The 12,672-nt window shown below is 45.8% G+C and overlaps 1 protein-coding gene across 1 annotated transcript in view; it reads left to right on the top strand.

Annotated features, from left to right (window-relative positions):
• The window catches only part of LOC104490576 (alpha-2-macroglobulin-like protein 1), a gene marked incomplete at its 3' end in the record, with an annotated part of 39,708 nt that extends 27,362 nt beyond the window's left edge, over positions 1-12,346 (top strand). The window contains exons 32-37 of the mRNA XM_010132876.1: positions 476-597; positions 1,235-1,325; positions 2,016-2,084; positions 2,331-2,433; positions 3,608-3,649; positions 12,240-12,346. Coding sequence (XP_010131178.1) covers positions 476-597; positions 1,235-1,325; positions 2,016-2,084; positions 2,331-2,433; positions 3,608-3,649; positions 12,240-12,346 — 534 coding nt within the window. The remainder of the gene's footprint in view (positions 1-475; positions 598-1,234; positions 1,326-2,015; positions 2,085-2,330; positions 2,434-3,607; positions 3,650-12,239) is intronic.
• Between the last annotated feature and the right edge of the window lie 326 nt (positions 12,347-12,672).

The following is a 12,672-nucleotide window of genomic DNA, read 5'->3' as shown; positions in this document are numbered from 1 at the left end:
ACCGCTGGCAAAGCTGCCCAGCCAGTGGTGGTGACTGTATCAAAAAATAGTGTTTTCTAGCAGAGAATTAGCTTTATCAGATAGTGTTACTGTGCACTTTGTATCTGTTGTAGTTTCCATGGAAATACTACATAAAGTAGTAAAGTAACTTCTGAAGCAACCTATGTATTACCACGTTAACTATTACACTTCTTTCTTCTTGTACTTTCTCACACCTTAACAATATATTTTCAGTAAGACTGAAGGAATTTGTACTGAAGAGGCCTTGGATCACAGATAGCTGAGCCTCCACACTCAGATATGGCAGATGTACCTGATGCTATGTATTGAACCACACATGTCTGAAAAGAAAGCACAGCTGGGGCTGTGTTAGCCACTGGTTACCAATTCGTTAAAAGCTGCAGGCACAGGTAGACCTTCAGCTCATACATGGAAGTTTCAGGCTGCTTCACCGAGATGTTTTCTCCCTCACCAGACCACTCTGTACTATAACACCCCACCACCAGAAACAGAAGAGGTCTTTGTCCTGAATGTGGAAGCAGTACCAAAAGACTGTGATGGTGTCAGGAAACAGCTTGACATCCATGTATCTGTCAGGTATGACATCTCTTAAGGCTCTTTCTTCAGTTGAAAGAAGTGGAAACCCCAGTAGTATGACCAGAACCCCGTAAAAACCTCCTGTCTCTGGAGACAAACACACAGGGGAAGACTCTTTTCTTTTCCATAGATCCTAAAGAGCACTGGCAGCTGAGATGGCATGTTCCCAAGAGCCAGAGCTCTCCACTTGGGGTAGCCTTGTCAGCCTGGGCTGAACTAGCTCTGAGGTCCATTCTCCTGCAGTGTGAACCTCTGCTGGAACCAGACAGCAGAAACTCCTGTTCCTAGCCATATTTTACTTGCCTGCATCTGTCTAAGATGAGTGTCTTGGTCCATATTCTCCATGCCTTACTGTCCTGAAAGAGAACAATGCTAACACTGTCACTCTCAACTTATAATATCAAAGATAACGTCCACCTGTTGGAGAGGGTAGCATGAAGATTAACCATAACACATTTGCTGCAAAATCTGCCTCCATATTGAACAAGTAGATGGTCCCTTTCTCCCAGGGAGAGCTAGACATGCTGCTGAATAGCAACAGTAGAATAGGGAGGAGATTGGAATTGTTCATTAGTATATCCTAGAAATGCTGTGATATCTTCCACATCTAACACGCTTCTCTCCTGCCTCTCTTCAGTTACGTAGGGGACCGTAAAACCAGTAACATGGCCCTGGTGGAGGTGGAGATGCTATCAGGGTTCATTCCTGTGAAGAGCTCTGTGAAAGCGGTAAGACTTTTTCCTCTGGACTTCCCTGAAGATATGAAAATCTATTTTCCAGATGTAGCTCAGCCGAAAATATCCAAACATCTAAGAACTGCTGGAGAATGGTAGCTATTTATCTTGCTGCAAATCAACTAAACTAAGCAAGTGCAGATATAGTGGGCTATGTCACAAGGCAGCTTTCCACTTGCAGAACTGATTCACGCTCAGTAGTGAGGATCACATATGCAGTAAAAGGTTAGAGACGAGCTGAAAAGCACCTAGTTAGATTCATCTGGGGTGCACTGAGACATTTTTCTGTTACCAAGTGCCGTTTGTAGGGATACTCCATGAAGCGGTGTTGAATCCCATAGAGTTGTTCAATGACGTGCTCCAGGAGACAGCCAGGTAGAACATAGTCTCCTGCTAACCACCCTCCCCTTTGCTACAAGTGCTGAAAGTAGGAACACAGCTCAAGAACTCTTGTTCAAAATCTGAAAAAAAAAAAATTTTTTTCTAAGGCTTCATGCACTCCCAATAATCTCAATGTCATTATAGCTGGGGAACGCAGGCCTTGTCCTGACAAGGCTAAGTCAGGACTTTAGTCCTGACTTTAGTCAGCAGTGGTCCACTGATAAATACCAAACTTGGAGTGAGACAACAGGGAAGGCCAATGAGCTGATGCTAACCAAGCTCATTTCTTGTCTTCCTATACAGTTGGAGGAGATACCCCTGGTGAAAAAGACAGAAATAACACCAGACAAAGTCACAATCTACTTGGAAGAGGTAAGAGGAAGACCACAGGGACCTGCCCCTTAAGGTAGCAGAAACTGCAGTATTTTGCATTGGGACTCTTCGAAGTACTAATCTCTAGGCTGGTCAAGCAGGCTAAAATTTTGGCAAAAAAGGAAGAGGATGGAAGAACGTGGAAAGATAGAGAAAGAAATCTCTGATACAGAAGGAGTCAAGGTGGAGTGTAAGTGACTTTAAGATGGCCAGTGTACTTCTGCTCACTTCTATTCTTCTCTCCAGCTGGATGAGACTTCTCTGAAGCTTAACATCTCAGTGGAACAAGATGTTGAAGTGCAGAACCTGAAAGCAGCAACAGTGCATGTCTACGACTACTATAAGCCGGGTGAGGTTTCCTTGACATCGGCAGACAGTGACTATTACACCCCCGACACAGACCCAGTTCTCTCTATGTCCCTTATTCCCTCACCTCCCTTATTCCAGTGCACTTCCTCCTGCAGCTCCAAGCTTGAGCACTGTCTGTACAACACTTCTACATTCAAGTAGCAGAATAACTTGCTGTTCTGTTCTTGAGAAGAGACTGTCTGACACTATGACTATGTTGTGGTGTGCATGTGTTCAAAATAACTGTGTTTTTTGACTTCCTCTAGCTTCAAGCTACGTCTCTGTGGAAAGAAAGCTTCTCTGTCAATTTACCCTGTCTTCTCCAGCTCCTTAGCTCTCTCAAAAATACTTAGCCCTTTATTTAAAATGAATGTTTCATCCTGCCACTCTGATCCACCAGAAGGGAGAATTTAATTCTGTGCTTTTCCTGTATAGTGTAATAATGCTACCATCCATTTGGTGCTGCCATATCTCAGAGGATAATAGGAAAATAATTTCTTACTCTTTAAAGCTCTAAATGAACCATCAGCACACAGAAGAAAGATCTCTTGAGTCATTTTAAGCATCTCTGATTATTCCATGCTCAGTATGAGCCAAAACAACAGATGGAATGATAAGAATTGTTTTTCAAAAAGAATTTGAGAACAAAATGGAAAAACTACCACTGGAGATTTGGAAAGCAGCACCATAGGCCTACTGGTTGTATACTGAATTCTGCTCTTGTTCCCCCTTCCACACCATGTCAAGAAGAGGAGGAGACTTCTTAATCCAGCCTTTACAGAGCTAAATATTGCCACTTAATAGGCTCTTTGCTATTCCATCCTATGCCTAGGACATGCAATTTAAAAATCGCTATTTCACATGAAAATACTAATTATCATTAAAAAAGCAAGGCTATCAGGACACACTACTGAAAACTTCTCTGTCTACAAAAATGTCCTTTCATTAGAAGGTATCCCAATGCATAAGAGGGTCTTTTATAGCTGTACAAGAGACATGTTGGGCAGACAGATGGTTGCTTCTGACCCATTGTAGACATTTTTCGGTTCCTGCATTCATAGTTTGAAGAGTAAAAAAATAAGGTAATGTGATGGTTGTGTTAAAGCGAAAGAAGCTTGGCATCACCTTACCATGCAGTTCTGCAGCTCACTACCTTATCTCTTCTGTTCTTACAGATGACCGCACAGCAAGAGAATATAGTTTCCCTTGCAGTTCAGGTTAGTATTAACAGGCTTCCAAGGTGGGCACTGCTGAAACAGAGCAGAGGGCTGATGGTAAGCAAGCACAGAAGCCCATCTCTGCTCTGTATTAATTCCTTTATGTGTATTAGTTGTGGGCACAGTTTCTAGTCCGAGTATAATCTCAATGCAGACCAAAGCTTGAGGATACAATGGGAGGTTAAAAGGATCTATTTTTATTCCATTTCCATACACTCCTCACATGTGCAATCCTTGCAGCATCCCTGATCTAAATGCAACTGGAAATGCCTGTTAATGACAAAAAGATGTTGCACTCATGTCCTAAGATCTTAGTGCTTAGACAGCTTCCTAAAAATTCATCAGACACTTTGATTTCTCTCGTTTTTTCTTTTCACAGATGTTTTGAAGAAGGATTCTGAATAGAATGCCCTGGTTCTGCAACCAATAATCCGAGTTTTCTGCTTCCATAAGGACAATTTCATTGCTCTGGCTCTCCTTTTCCTTGCTGTGTTGGATGCACCCCATTTCCTTTGATCTGTGCCCTAAGTTTCTATGTGAAACCTGGCTTCATACACAGTAGTTCGGGAACAAGTGAAATAAAGTATGTAGAACTTGGAAAAAAGACAGTGACTTGACAGTTGATGAAGTCTGCACAGGTTTTAATGCCTGAAACATTACTTAGGTTGTGGTTACGTGCTTTGCTTTGGCAGTCTCACCTTCCTGATGACGTGGCAAATGAGTGTGACATGGCAGCTTCCTCTATACTCCTGTCTTGCAGAAGGGGACCAAGCAGCTAGCTAAGACAACCTCCGAAAGCTAGGAGATGAAGATAATGTGGATATGCTATGGACATAGGGTAGAGTAACACTTGTGTAAATGACTGCTGTGTGTCACCATCTTGTAGTGCCAGGACTGGGGTAGTATCTGAATGGCGCCGTAGGTCCTCCACTGCGTGAGTGCTCCTGGAGCTGGGGTTAGAAAAGAATGCTCTTTCCTCAAGGCACCGTCTGAGCAACAAATGATGCCCAAGAGCTATAAACCAGGAATATGGAAAAAAGGGCGTATACGTCTGAAAGAGACCAGAAGTTGCAGAAGACCCCTTGGGGATGACACAGTTTAGCTAGGAGGAGTGGCAGAGGCAGGCAGAAACCTTTCAATGCACATCCTACCTGTAGGGTTGCTCCAGCTGTGGTCCTGAACTCAGCTAGAGACAGCAGAAAAAAGACACTGTAATCCTGTATACAGTTGACAGTACCTGCAAATCCACCTCTTCTGCCTCATAGGGGGCTTGTTCAACACTTTTACTGCTGGTGCCTGAAAAAGACGGGGTGGGTGAATTCCCTCTCCATGCATAAGCTCCCAATTTAGTGAGAAAACAGCCCTGGAATCCAAAACAAGGACAAAATATGTACCCTGTCTGTGAAAGAGGGTGACGGTGGCATCGCAGGATCATCAAGAATAGGACATACTTTGATAACACTTCAGGGCCTCTAACCCAGCCATAAAACCCCTTCAAAACAACCAAACAGTGGAAATTCCCCTTACCTGGCTAAAAGTAACCAGTCCTGACCCAGGAACAAACCTCTTCCAACCGCTCCCTCCCTCTTAGGAGTGGGGATCCTGCAGTAAGAGGGTAAATGAGGAAAATGAGGAGAGGATTAGGTTGGTGACTTGGTCAGGTGGGTTGTGTGGGGACATAGGATGGGGAAGGGACACAGGGCCCTTTTGGATGAGTAGGGACATTGGGATTGAAATCTCAAAATCCCAGGGGCAAGGCAAGAACCTGCTTCCGCCACCTCCTTCCAATGTGGCCAGTTTTGTCCTCTCACAGCCCTGGCTGCCAAGCTGCCCTAAGAGCTCTGCCTGGTCTTAGCGTCTGTGCCTTCACCACCACCCTGCACCTCCACTTCTCTCAATCCCTTCCCTCCCATTCTCACATACCTCATTTTCTCCTTCCCTCTATCACCTGCACCAAGATCCCCCCTCTCTCTCTCAGGATGCTTCTTACTCTAACACCCACTAACACTCCCACGAAGGCTCCAGCCCACCCCTTGCTCCTGGGACACTCTCTCCTCTGCCCAGTAATGCTCCTTGTCAACCCCTACATGCAGCTGAGGGGCAATTATTAATTGGTTCTCCACTTGCCCTTCTCAGTGCCCTGCTCCTCCACTGTTCACACCGTAATCCCAAGTCCAGTCTCCATTGCCTACATGGCCTGCCTGAACTGCTGCCTGACCTGCTTGTCCCAAGCACTTTTGTTCCGCAAAAGGTCCCTGACTCTTACAAAATCCTCTGCCTGCCCGAGAATTCTTGTCCACTCATGAGTTTCTCCTCTCTTCATTTTAATGGTTGGCAAATCTGTCTTTTCCTAGCTGACCTAACCCTCCTGCCCGCTGAATATTCCTCCTTCCCATCTGTTTTCCCATCTCTTCCTCTTGTTTTCTACCCCGCTTTTGTCTTCTCTTACTTCCGTTGTTACCTTGTATTTCTCAGTGTCCCTTTCAGGCAAAGAAATTCTTCATGCACAGTGTACATTTCTGCAGTTGGCGTCCTTTTCATTGTCATCTCTCCCTCCAAACTGTAATGGTCCCCTCTTTTTGTTTGTTTTAGTCTTTATCATCTTTTATATTGTGCACCACTACTCAATGTTCATCTTTTTCTGTAAACAAGCAGAAATTACTGTCTCTATAGATGTGATTTGTGGTATCACTTCCCCCCCTCTTCTTTTTGGAAAAAGTGCAGTGACTGTAACAGACCCCTCCTGTTCCCCTTGAACTCTGACTTAGGGGACCACATCTCATAAAACTGTGTTCAGTTTTCCCATTTGAAATACCTATAACCCATCCCTTCTGGATGGGCCATTCAACCGCCTCAATCACTTTCCTTGTTTAGACTCTGGCAACACCAGAGTCAAGAGAGTTAAGTCCTGAGTTAGTCCAGAGTTACCAGAGTTAAGTCCTGTCCTGTTAAGATATTAACCCAGATGGCTAATCCTAACCTGTGGTAGTACTAAAAAAAGATAACGATCTGGGCAATTTCAGGATGTAACGCGTGCAACAGGAGAGTAGAGTGTGTGAAGATGGCTTATGAGGATATGCAGTGCCATTAGCAAGGTAGCACACATAAAAGGTGGGATACTAGATAACAAAAAAATGGGTGCTGGTTTTTCAGATCTGATTACCAAGGGAGAAGTTAGGAGGGAGTCATGCCATAACTATGAATACGGCTGTGAAGTCAACAACCCCAGGACCAATGGTGAAAAAGTGAACAAGGTGGGTTGTGTATTTGGGAGGCAATGATGCTTCTAAAGAGGAAGGCCCTAAGAGAGAAAAAAGGAATAAGTGAATCAAATCATGTGACCTGGGTTGTTTGGGGGATCCCTGTGTAGCAGCCCTTCGCCTGATCAACACAGCTTGCAGAAGGACCGTAGATCTGTATTTTCTCTGACCATTGAGAGCGATTTATCCAGAAGTGGACAGAGCCAGATCTTCCTTCTCTACTCTTCATTGTTCTTGAGGCTGTCCAGTAGGGACAGGAAAAAAGGAAAATAGAAGTTTCACAAGCATTTAGGAGAAGCAGAGAAAATCTGAGGAAGCAAATGGTTCTGTGCTGATACAAAAAGAGGAGAGGGCTGAGTTCAAGTGAGCAAAAATATGAAGCAACTGGAATGAGCCTCCAAGGAGCATCCCTCTAGCATTGCCCCTTCCCAAGACATTGTGGGAGTCAGTAAGTACTGTTTGATGGTGTTCTGCCAATGGACAGGAAAGGACAAGGAAGCAAAGCAGGCCCTAGAGTCTTCCAGTTGCCTTGCTGGCAAGTTTCTTCCTCTGGGTATTTGGGCTGGACTGAAGGAGCTTCAGGACAAAGGTCCTCTCATCTGGCTGGACTTCAGATAGGGAGGGCAAAAATAGCAACCAAAGGCTGTAACCTAGTGTGCTCACTGTGCCCATGAGCCAGGCTCTCCTGCCTCTACATGGTCACGTGTCAAGGATCTATTTTCCTGTTTACACCATCAGATGGCCATGAAATTAGACCTGAATTGAAACAGTCCCACTAAGATTTCTGTCCTGATGATGATAAGAAGTCTTGCCACTTTGTGCTCGCAAGCAGTAGGTAAGGAAATTAAGTGTATGAATTGTGAATATGAACACATGTTTCCAGGCTGTGGTTTCAAATCAGATCAATGTTGTTCAGCTGCCTATGAGAGGGGCTGAGGGAGCTGGCAAAGCAGAGGGTCAAAAAAGAGCTGCTATGTAGACAGCTTCCTTAAGATAGAGGTGTATAGCAGAAGTCTTCGCCTCTTGGAGCAAACAGGGAACGCACCAAGTGGCTAGTCTATGCTAGGTGGGCAACTTGAAGCTTGTTCAGTTCTGCTGACTGTAGAAAGGTGCTCCCTGTCCTTGATGACATCCATAGGAAACACTTTCCAGTGCAAGAAAGGAGCCTTTGCTATGTGTAAGCAAAGGTGGTATACAAGTAGCTGGTAGATGTCCAGGAAACTTCCATCACCACACCACAGCCACTGTATGGGTCTTAGTTGCCCAGATGACCTGGAGGCAACCAGGAAATTTCCTGCCAAGTTTTGCAGCTTCAGCCTGAAAAACAAGGATGTCCTGAAGAGCACAGTACAATCATCATCATCATCATGGCTTGGCTTCGGGGACGAAGATTTGGGAAGGGCTTTACCCACGCTTACTGCAAGCGTGCTGATGGCTGAAAAGGGCATTGTGAGATAGGCAAGACCAGTTGCAAAGAGCACACCACAAGGTCTCGTTGGGTGGTACAGTCGAGGCACGGTTCTTTCTGAGCTGTCTTTTCTCCTCGAGACTGATTCTACACGTGCTCTCAAAGGAGGCAGCAGCGTTACGTATGGTGTGTCTCCAGATCTCCCGATTGGAGGCCAGGGTGGACCACTGATGGTGGTCAATATGGCCAAGGCTGAGGTGTTGTTTCAGGGAGTCCTTATACCTCCTCTTTGGGGCTCTTCTCTTGTGGCAGCCGGTGGTGGGTTCACCGTAGAACACAATCTTAGGGAGGTGGTGATCCGCCATCCTGGAGATGTGCCCTGCCCAGCACATCCTGTTTGGAGCTCTTCTCTGGCGGCAGCGGGTGGCGAGTTCACCGTAGAACACAATCTTAGGGAGGTGGTGATCCGCCATCCTGGAGATGTGCCCTGCCCAGCACAGATGAATTTTCAGCAACATCACAGGCAATCTGGTGGCTAGCATCTCAGGGATTTTTCTGCAAAGAAAAGATCTTAAAAGGATCGGGAAGAAGGCCCCTTAAAAGGAGGACTGTAAGCACACAAGATGGCCCCAAATGGATTCTGACCTTGTAAAGGCACTATTATAAAAAATAAACACCATACTTAAAATCTACACATGAAGAAGACAGTTTGTACAATGAACGAGTAGGGATCCACTGAAGGATTGATAATTATAAAGGTTTGATGAGTATGGCTTATTTCGGCCTTTGTGGTTATCTGCAAGTACTGTGCAAGCAGGACTGAAAGACCACACAGCTTCTAGCGGGTGCAGAAAAGACCAGATTCCCAGGCTTTCACAGAGCCTCTGCAAAGTTCTTATGGAAAACAGAAAGGAGCACCCATCTAGAGAGAAGTTAGGATGCAGGACAGATGATTTGTCTGTTGCCGCTCAGTTGCAAACTCTCCTGGAAGCTTGGACACATGCCTTTCTTCCTGACTCATGCATATTAGTGTATATTCAACTAACACGGTCGGGTCTGGAGACAGAGCTATGGTCTGTGAATCTGCCTGCCTTATCTCCCTGACTTTCTGCCCCCCAAACAGGAAAGCAAAGCAAAACTGCAGAGCCGTACTTTGGAATTGTAAGGCTTGTTACTGGGGACTGTTCACAATATACAGAGTCTAAGGTTTATTCCAAGGGTTTTTTTTCTCCTTTTTGAGGTAAACAATGACCTAGATTTTTCTCCTGTAGCTGCAGGACAATGACAGACTTTTAAAGTAGCTACTACTGAAAACCCTGTGAGAGGCCATGGATCCATCTTATGTTCCGTGCAAGGTTCTGTACATGTCTCTGTGCTAGGTAAGCATACCTGTAGACTCGCAAGTCATAGCTTGCTAATTTTTAATCTTATCCCATATCCTACTTATCCTATATCTTCTCATTCTATATCCTATATCCTACCAAGCTCAAATACTTGCATTAAGGTGTTTGTACAAGCCCACAGTTAAATAAATCCAAGACATGCAATAGGTGAACTAGTTATTTTTAAAGCACGCCTGGATTTCTTATGGTAACAATGTTTGTTTTCAGATTAAGGGTAGAGACTCTGAAATGTGACTTACCTTGACATTTGTAGAGGCTTCTTTCCTGAGAAAAGTCTAAAACTTGTGACTTCTTGTGTTGCACACAAGTTTGTCTCACAATGGGATTATTTCCATACTCTCTTTTATGTTGATAAGCAATATAGTTGACACTGGCTTGATGGCCAGGTCCAGTGACATTTGGAAGTAGACTGATATGTGTCAGCTTTTTCTTGTTGACCTGGTTTTCCTTTCATATGCGGTTCACATCTTAAAATAAAGGTGGTGGTGGTGAGGAGGAGAGTGCCTTCAGGGTACTGCAGGTACTGACCCCTGGTGCTAGCTCCTCACACACAGACAAAGCATTCTGATCTTCCCTTTATGTGTTCCAACTTCCCATTCCCTGCGGGGAGCAGAAAGGTGGTTTGGCATGCATTGACCTGTTTTTTTGAGGGATGGGAGACAAAGACAGAAGACGTGGTTTCAGCCTCTCTACTTTCTCAGCTTGCAAACTTGGGGAGACCTTGTAATGGTAGAGAGTGCAGATTCACACTAGGATCAGTCATGTAGGAAATAACGTGTAGGGCAGGGATATGGGAGAGGTGGTGCTATATAAAGACTTATTTGAAATGCAGGGCTGGAGAGGTCAGAGGAGGACTTAGAAACTAGCAGTCAGATGGCTTTTGCTCAGAGACAGAATGGCAATTAGACCCTGGGGTTGCTACGGTCATCTCCTATGCAGCTTCTTCCTTCTGGAGATGGTGGTTGTCCAGACTGGCAGGAGGTTTTTGAAGAGATCCAGCGAAGTGGTGAGGCTGTGGATGGGCCGGTGTCCGTGTGTGGGAAGGTGTTGATACCAAAAGCAGAGATCTGGGCAGCCTGTAAGAAGTACATTGCAGTAACTGCAATGTAGACTTATCCCACTCATATGTTCCAGTAAACTGGGAATAATGTCAACCTCTCTCTAAGCAGGAAGGCATCCCAGGCTTGGGGGTCAGTCCGAGTCAGAGTTCTGTCTCCCCTTGCAGCTCCATAGTACAGATCTAAGGATTAACTCTTGGTGTTTGGGGCTGACTACATTACAAGCTGCCATGCTGAGGTTGAGAGCTGTGCTGGTGGTGGCATGTGCCTCCGGTGGGGTCTCCCAAGCCAGACAGGTCTCAGCTGAAGGGTCAGACACAGTGTGTCCACGGGCAGGATGGGCTCACAAGCCTTCGGGCACCATCCTAGGAGACGGACAACTCTGACTCCAAACCCGGGCAGATGGAGCTCGTTTAGCCTTGTAAGGCTCCATCTAAGAGAAGGATGCTCTAACCAAACCTACGACCCGAGGACTTCGCTGTCACCGTCCAAGCTCGCTAGGCCCTGGCAGATGAACCTCAGGTGTAAAGGCTGGGGCCAGTTCCGCGCACGCTGCGCCTCACCTAAAAAACCCACCGCGCAGCCCCGAAGGGTGCACTCACTATTTGCAAAGCCCTGTATTGGCCTTTTCAGCCATCAGCACGCTTGCAGTGAGCGTGGGGAAAACCCTTCCCAAATCTTCGTTCGCGAAGCCAAGCCATGATGATGATGAGGACTATATGAATGGCACGGTATGCAGTCACCCTTTTGGTAAGCGGTGCTGTTTACTCACCTGTGTGCGGGCTTAATTGGCTACCACCGCCTCCCTGATAAATCGGAAAAACCGTGAACTCTGAGGTGCACTTTTCCTGCAGGACCACTGCGTGTCACCATTGTCCCATGGCTTGCTTTGCATGATGCCGTTTTCTCCAGCAAAACTCCTTTGCTAAAACGGGTTGGAATAGAAAAAGATGTCATTGGAATGAAAACGGGCTGCTTCTTGCTGAGAAGCTGGGAAGACCTGCACCTAAAATGGAAGCAAGCAATGCTACCCATGAAATGAATCCTGGCTTTTATTCAGGAGTAGCTCTTGACAGGTTTCCAGCCAAACCCTTACAAAAACAATGAAGGTGGTGGATAAAGTGAATGGAAAACTGTTCATCAGCAAATCTTTCCGTGGCAGCCTGGGGCACATGATAAAGCGAGTTGGTAACAAACAAAAGAGGTATTTTACACCACAAGAACCTACCGCTGTAGGAGCAATGGGAGCAAATAATATCAGCGGGTTCAAAAAGCTCATCGGCAATGAACTAATGGAAAACCCATCCATACCAAAGGGAACAGGTGGTGATGATGCTCCACCATCCCTACTACCATCCTTGGATCAGGGAGCAGAACAAGGGGAACAGGCTGTAGATATTGGCCAGGTGCACCTGCTCTCCCAAGAGAGTATTAAGGGCACTGAAATGGGTGGGCTGAAAGATCCAGAGGCTTCCTTCCTTCCCGGGCCAACGGGGATGAGTGGGAACTCTTTCCTTCCATTTGAAAAACAGTATTCTTCTACTTGCACACCAGTAGCGGAGTCACATGTGAGTTCAGGATAGACACACGCATGCAGGTGGACACTGATGGGAGACAGTACTTTGGACACCCATATAAACACAGGCAGTATCAGTAGCCTGATCCCGTTTCTAAGGTCCAGCCCACAGAGAACTGCACCTACAGAGCTCAGAGGTCACCTTCAGACCTCCAGAGCTCCCTTGGGATTCTGGGCCCCCAAACCACACATCTCACTTGCTGGCTAGACAGACCAGTTTATTGGATCACACACACACGCACCCAAGAGAGAACATGATCACACAGAAAATAATCCAAATGATTTACTACCAATATAGCACAGACTGTGGTGGTCAGG

The sequence above is a fragment of the Buceros rhinoceros genome, unplaced genomic scaffold (assembly GCF_000710305.1).
Source record: "Buceros rhinoceros silvestris isolate BGI_N320 unplaced genomic scaffold, ASM71030v1 scaffold11433, whole genome shotgun sequence".
Taxonomy (NCBI): Eukaryota; Metazoa; Chordata; class Aves; order Bucerotiformes; family Bucerotidae; genus Buceros; species Buceros rhinoceros.
Note: the sequence above shows the minus strand (reverse complement) of the source record. Positions and strands in the feature narration are given on the sequence as shown.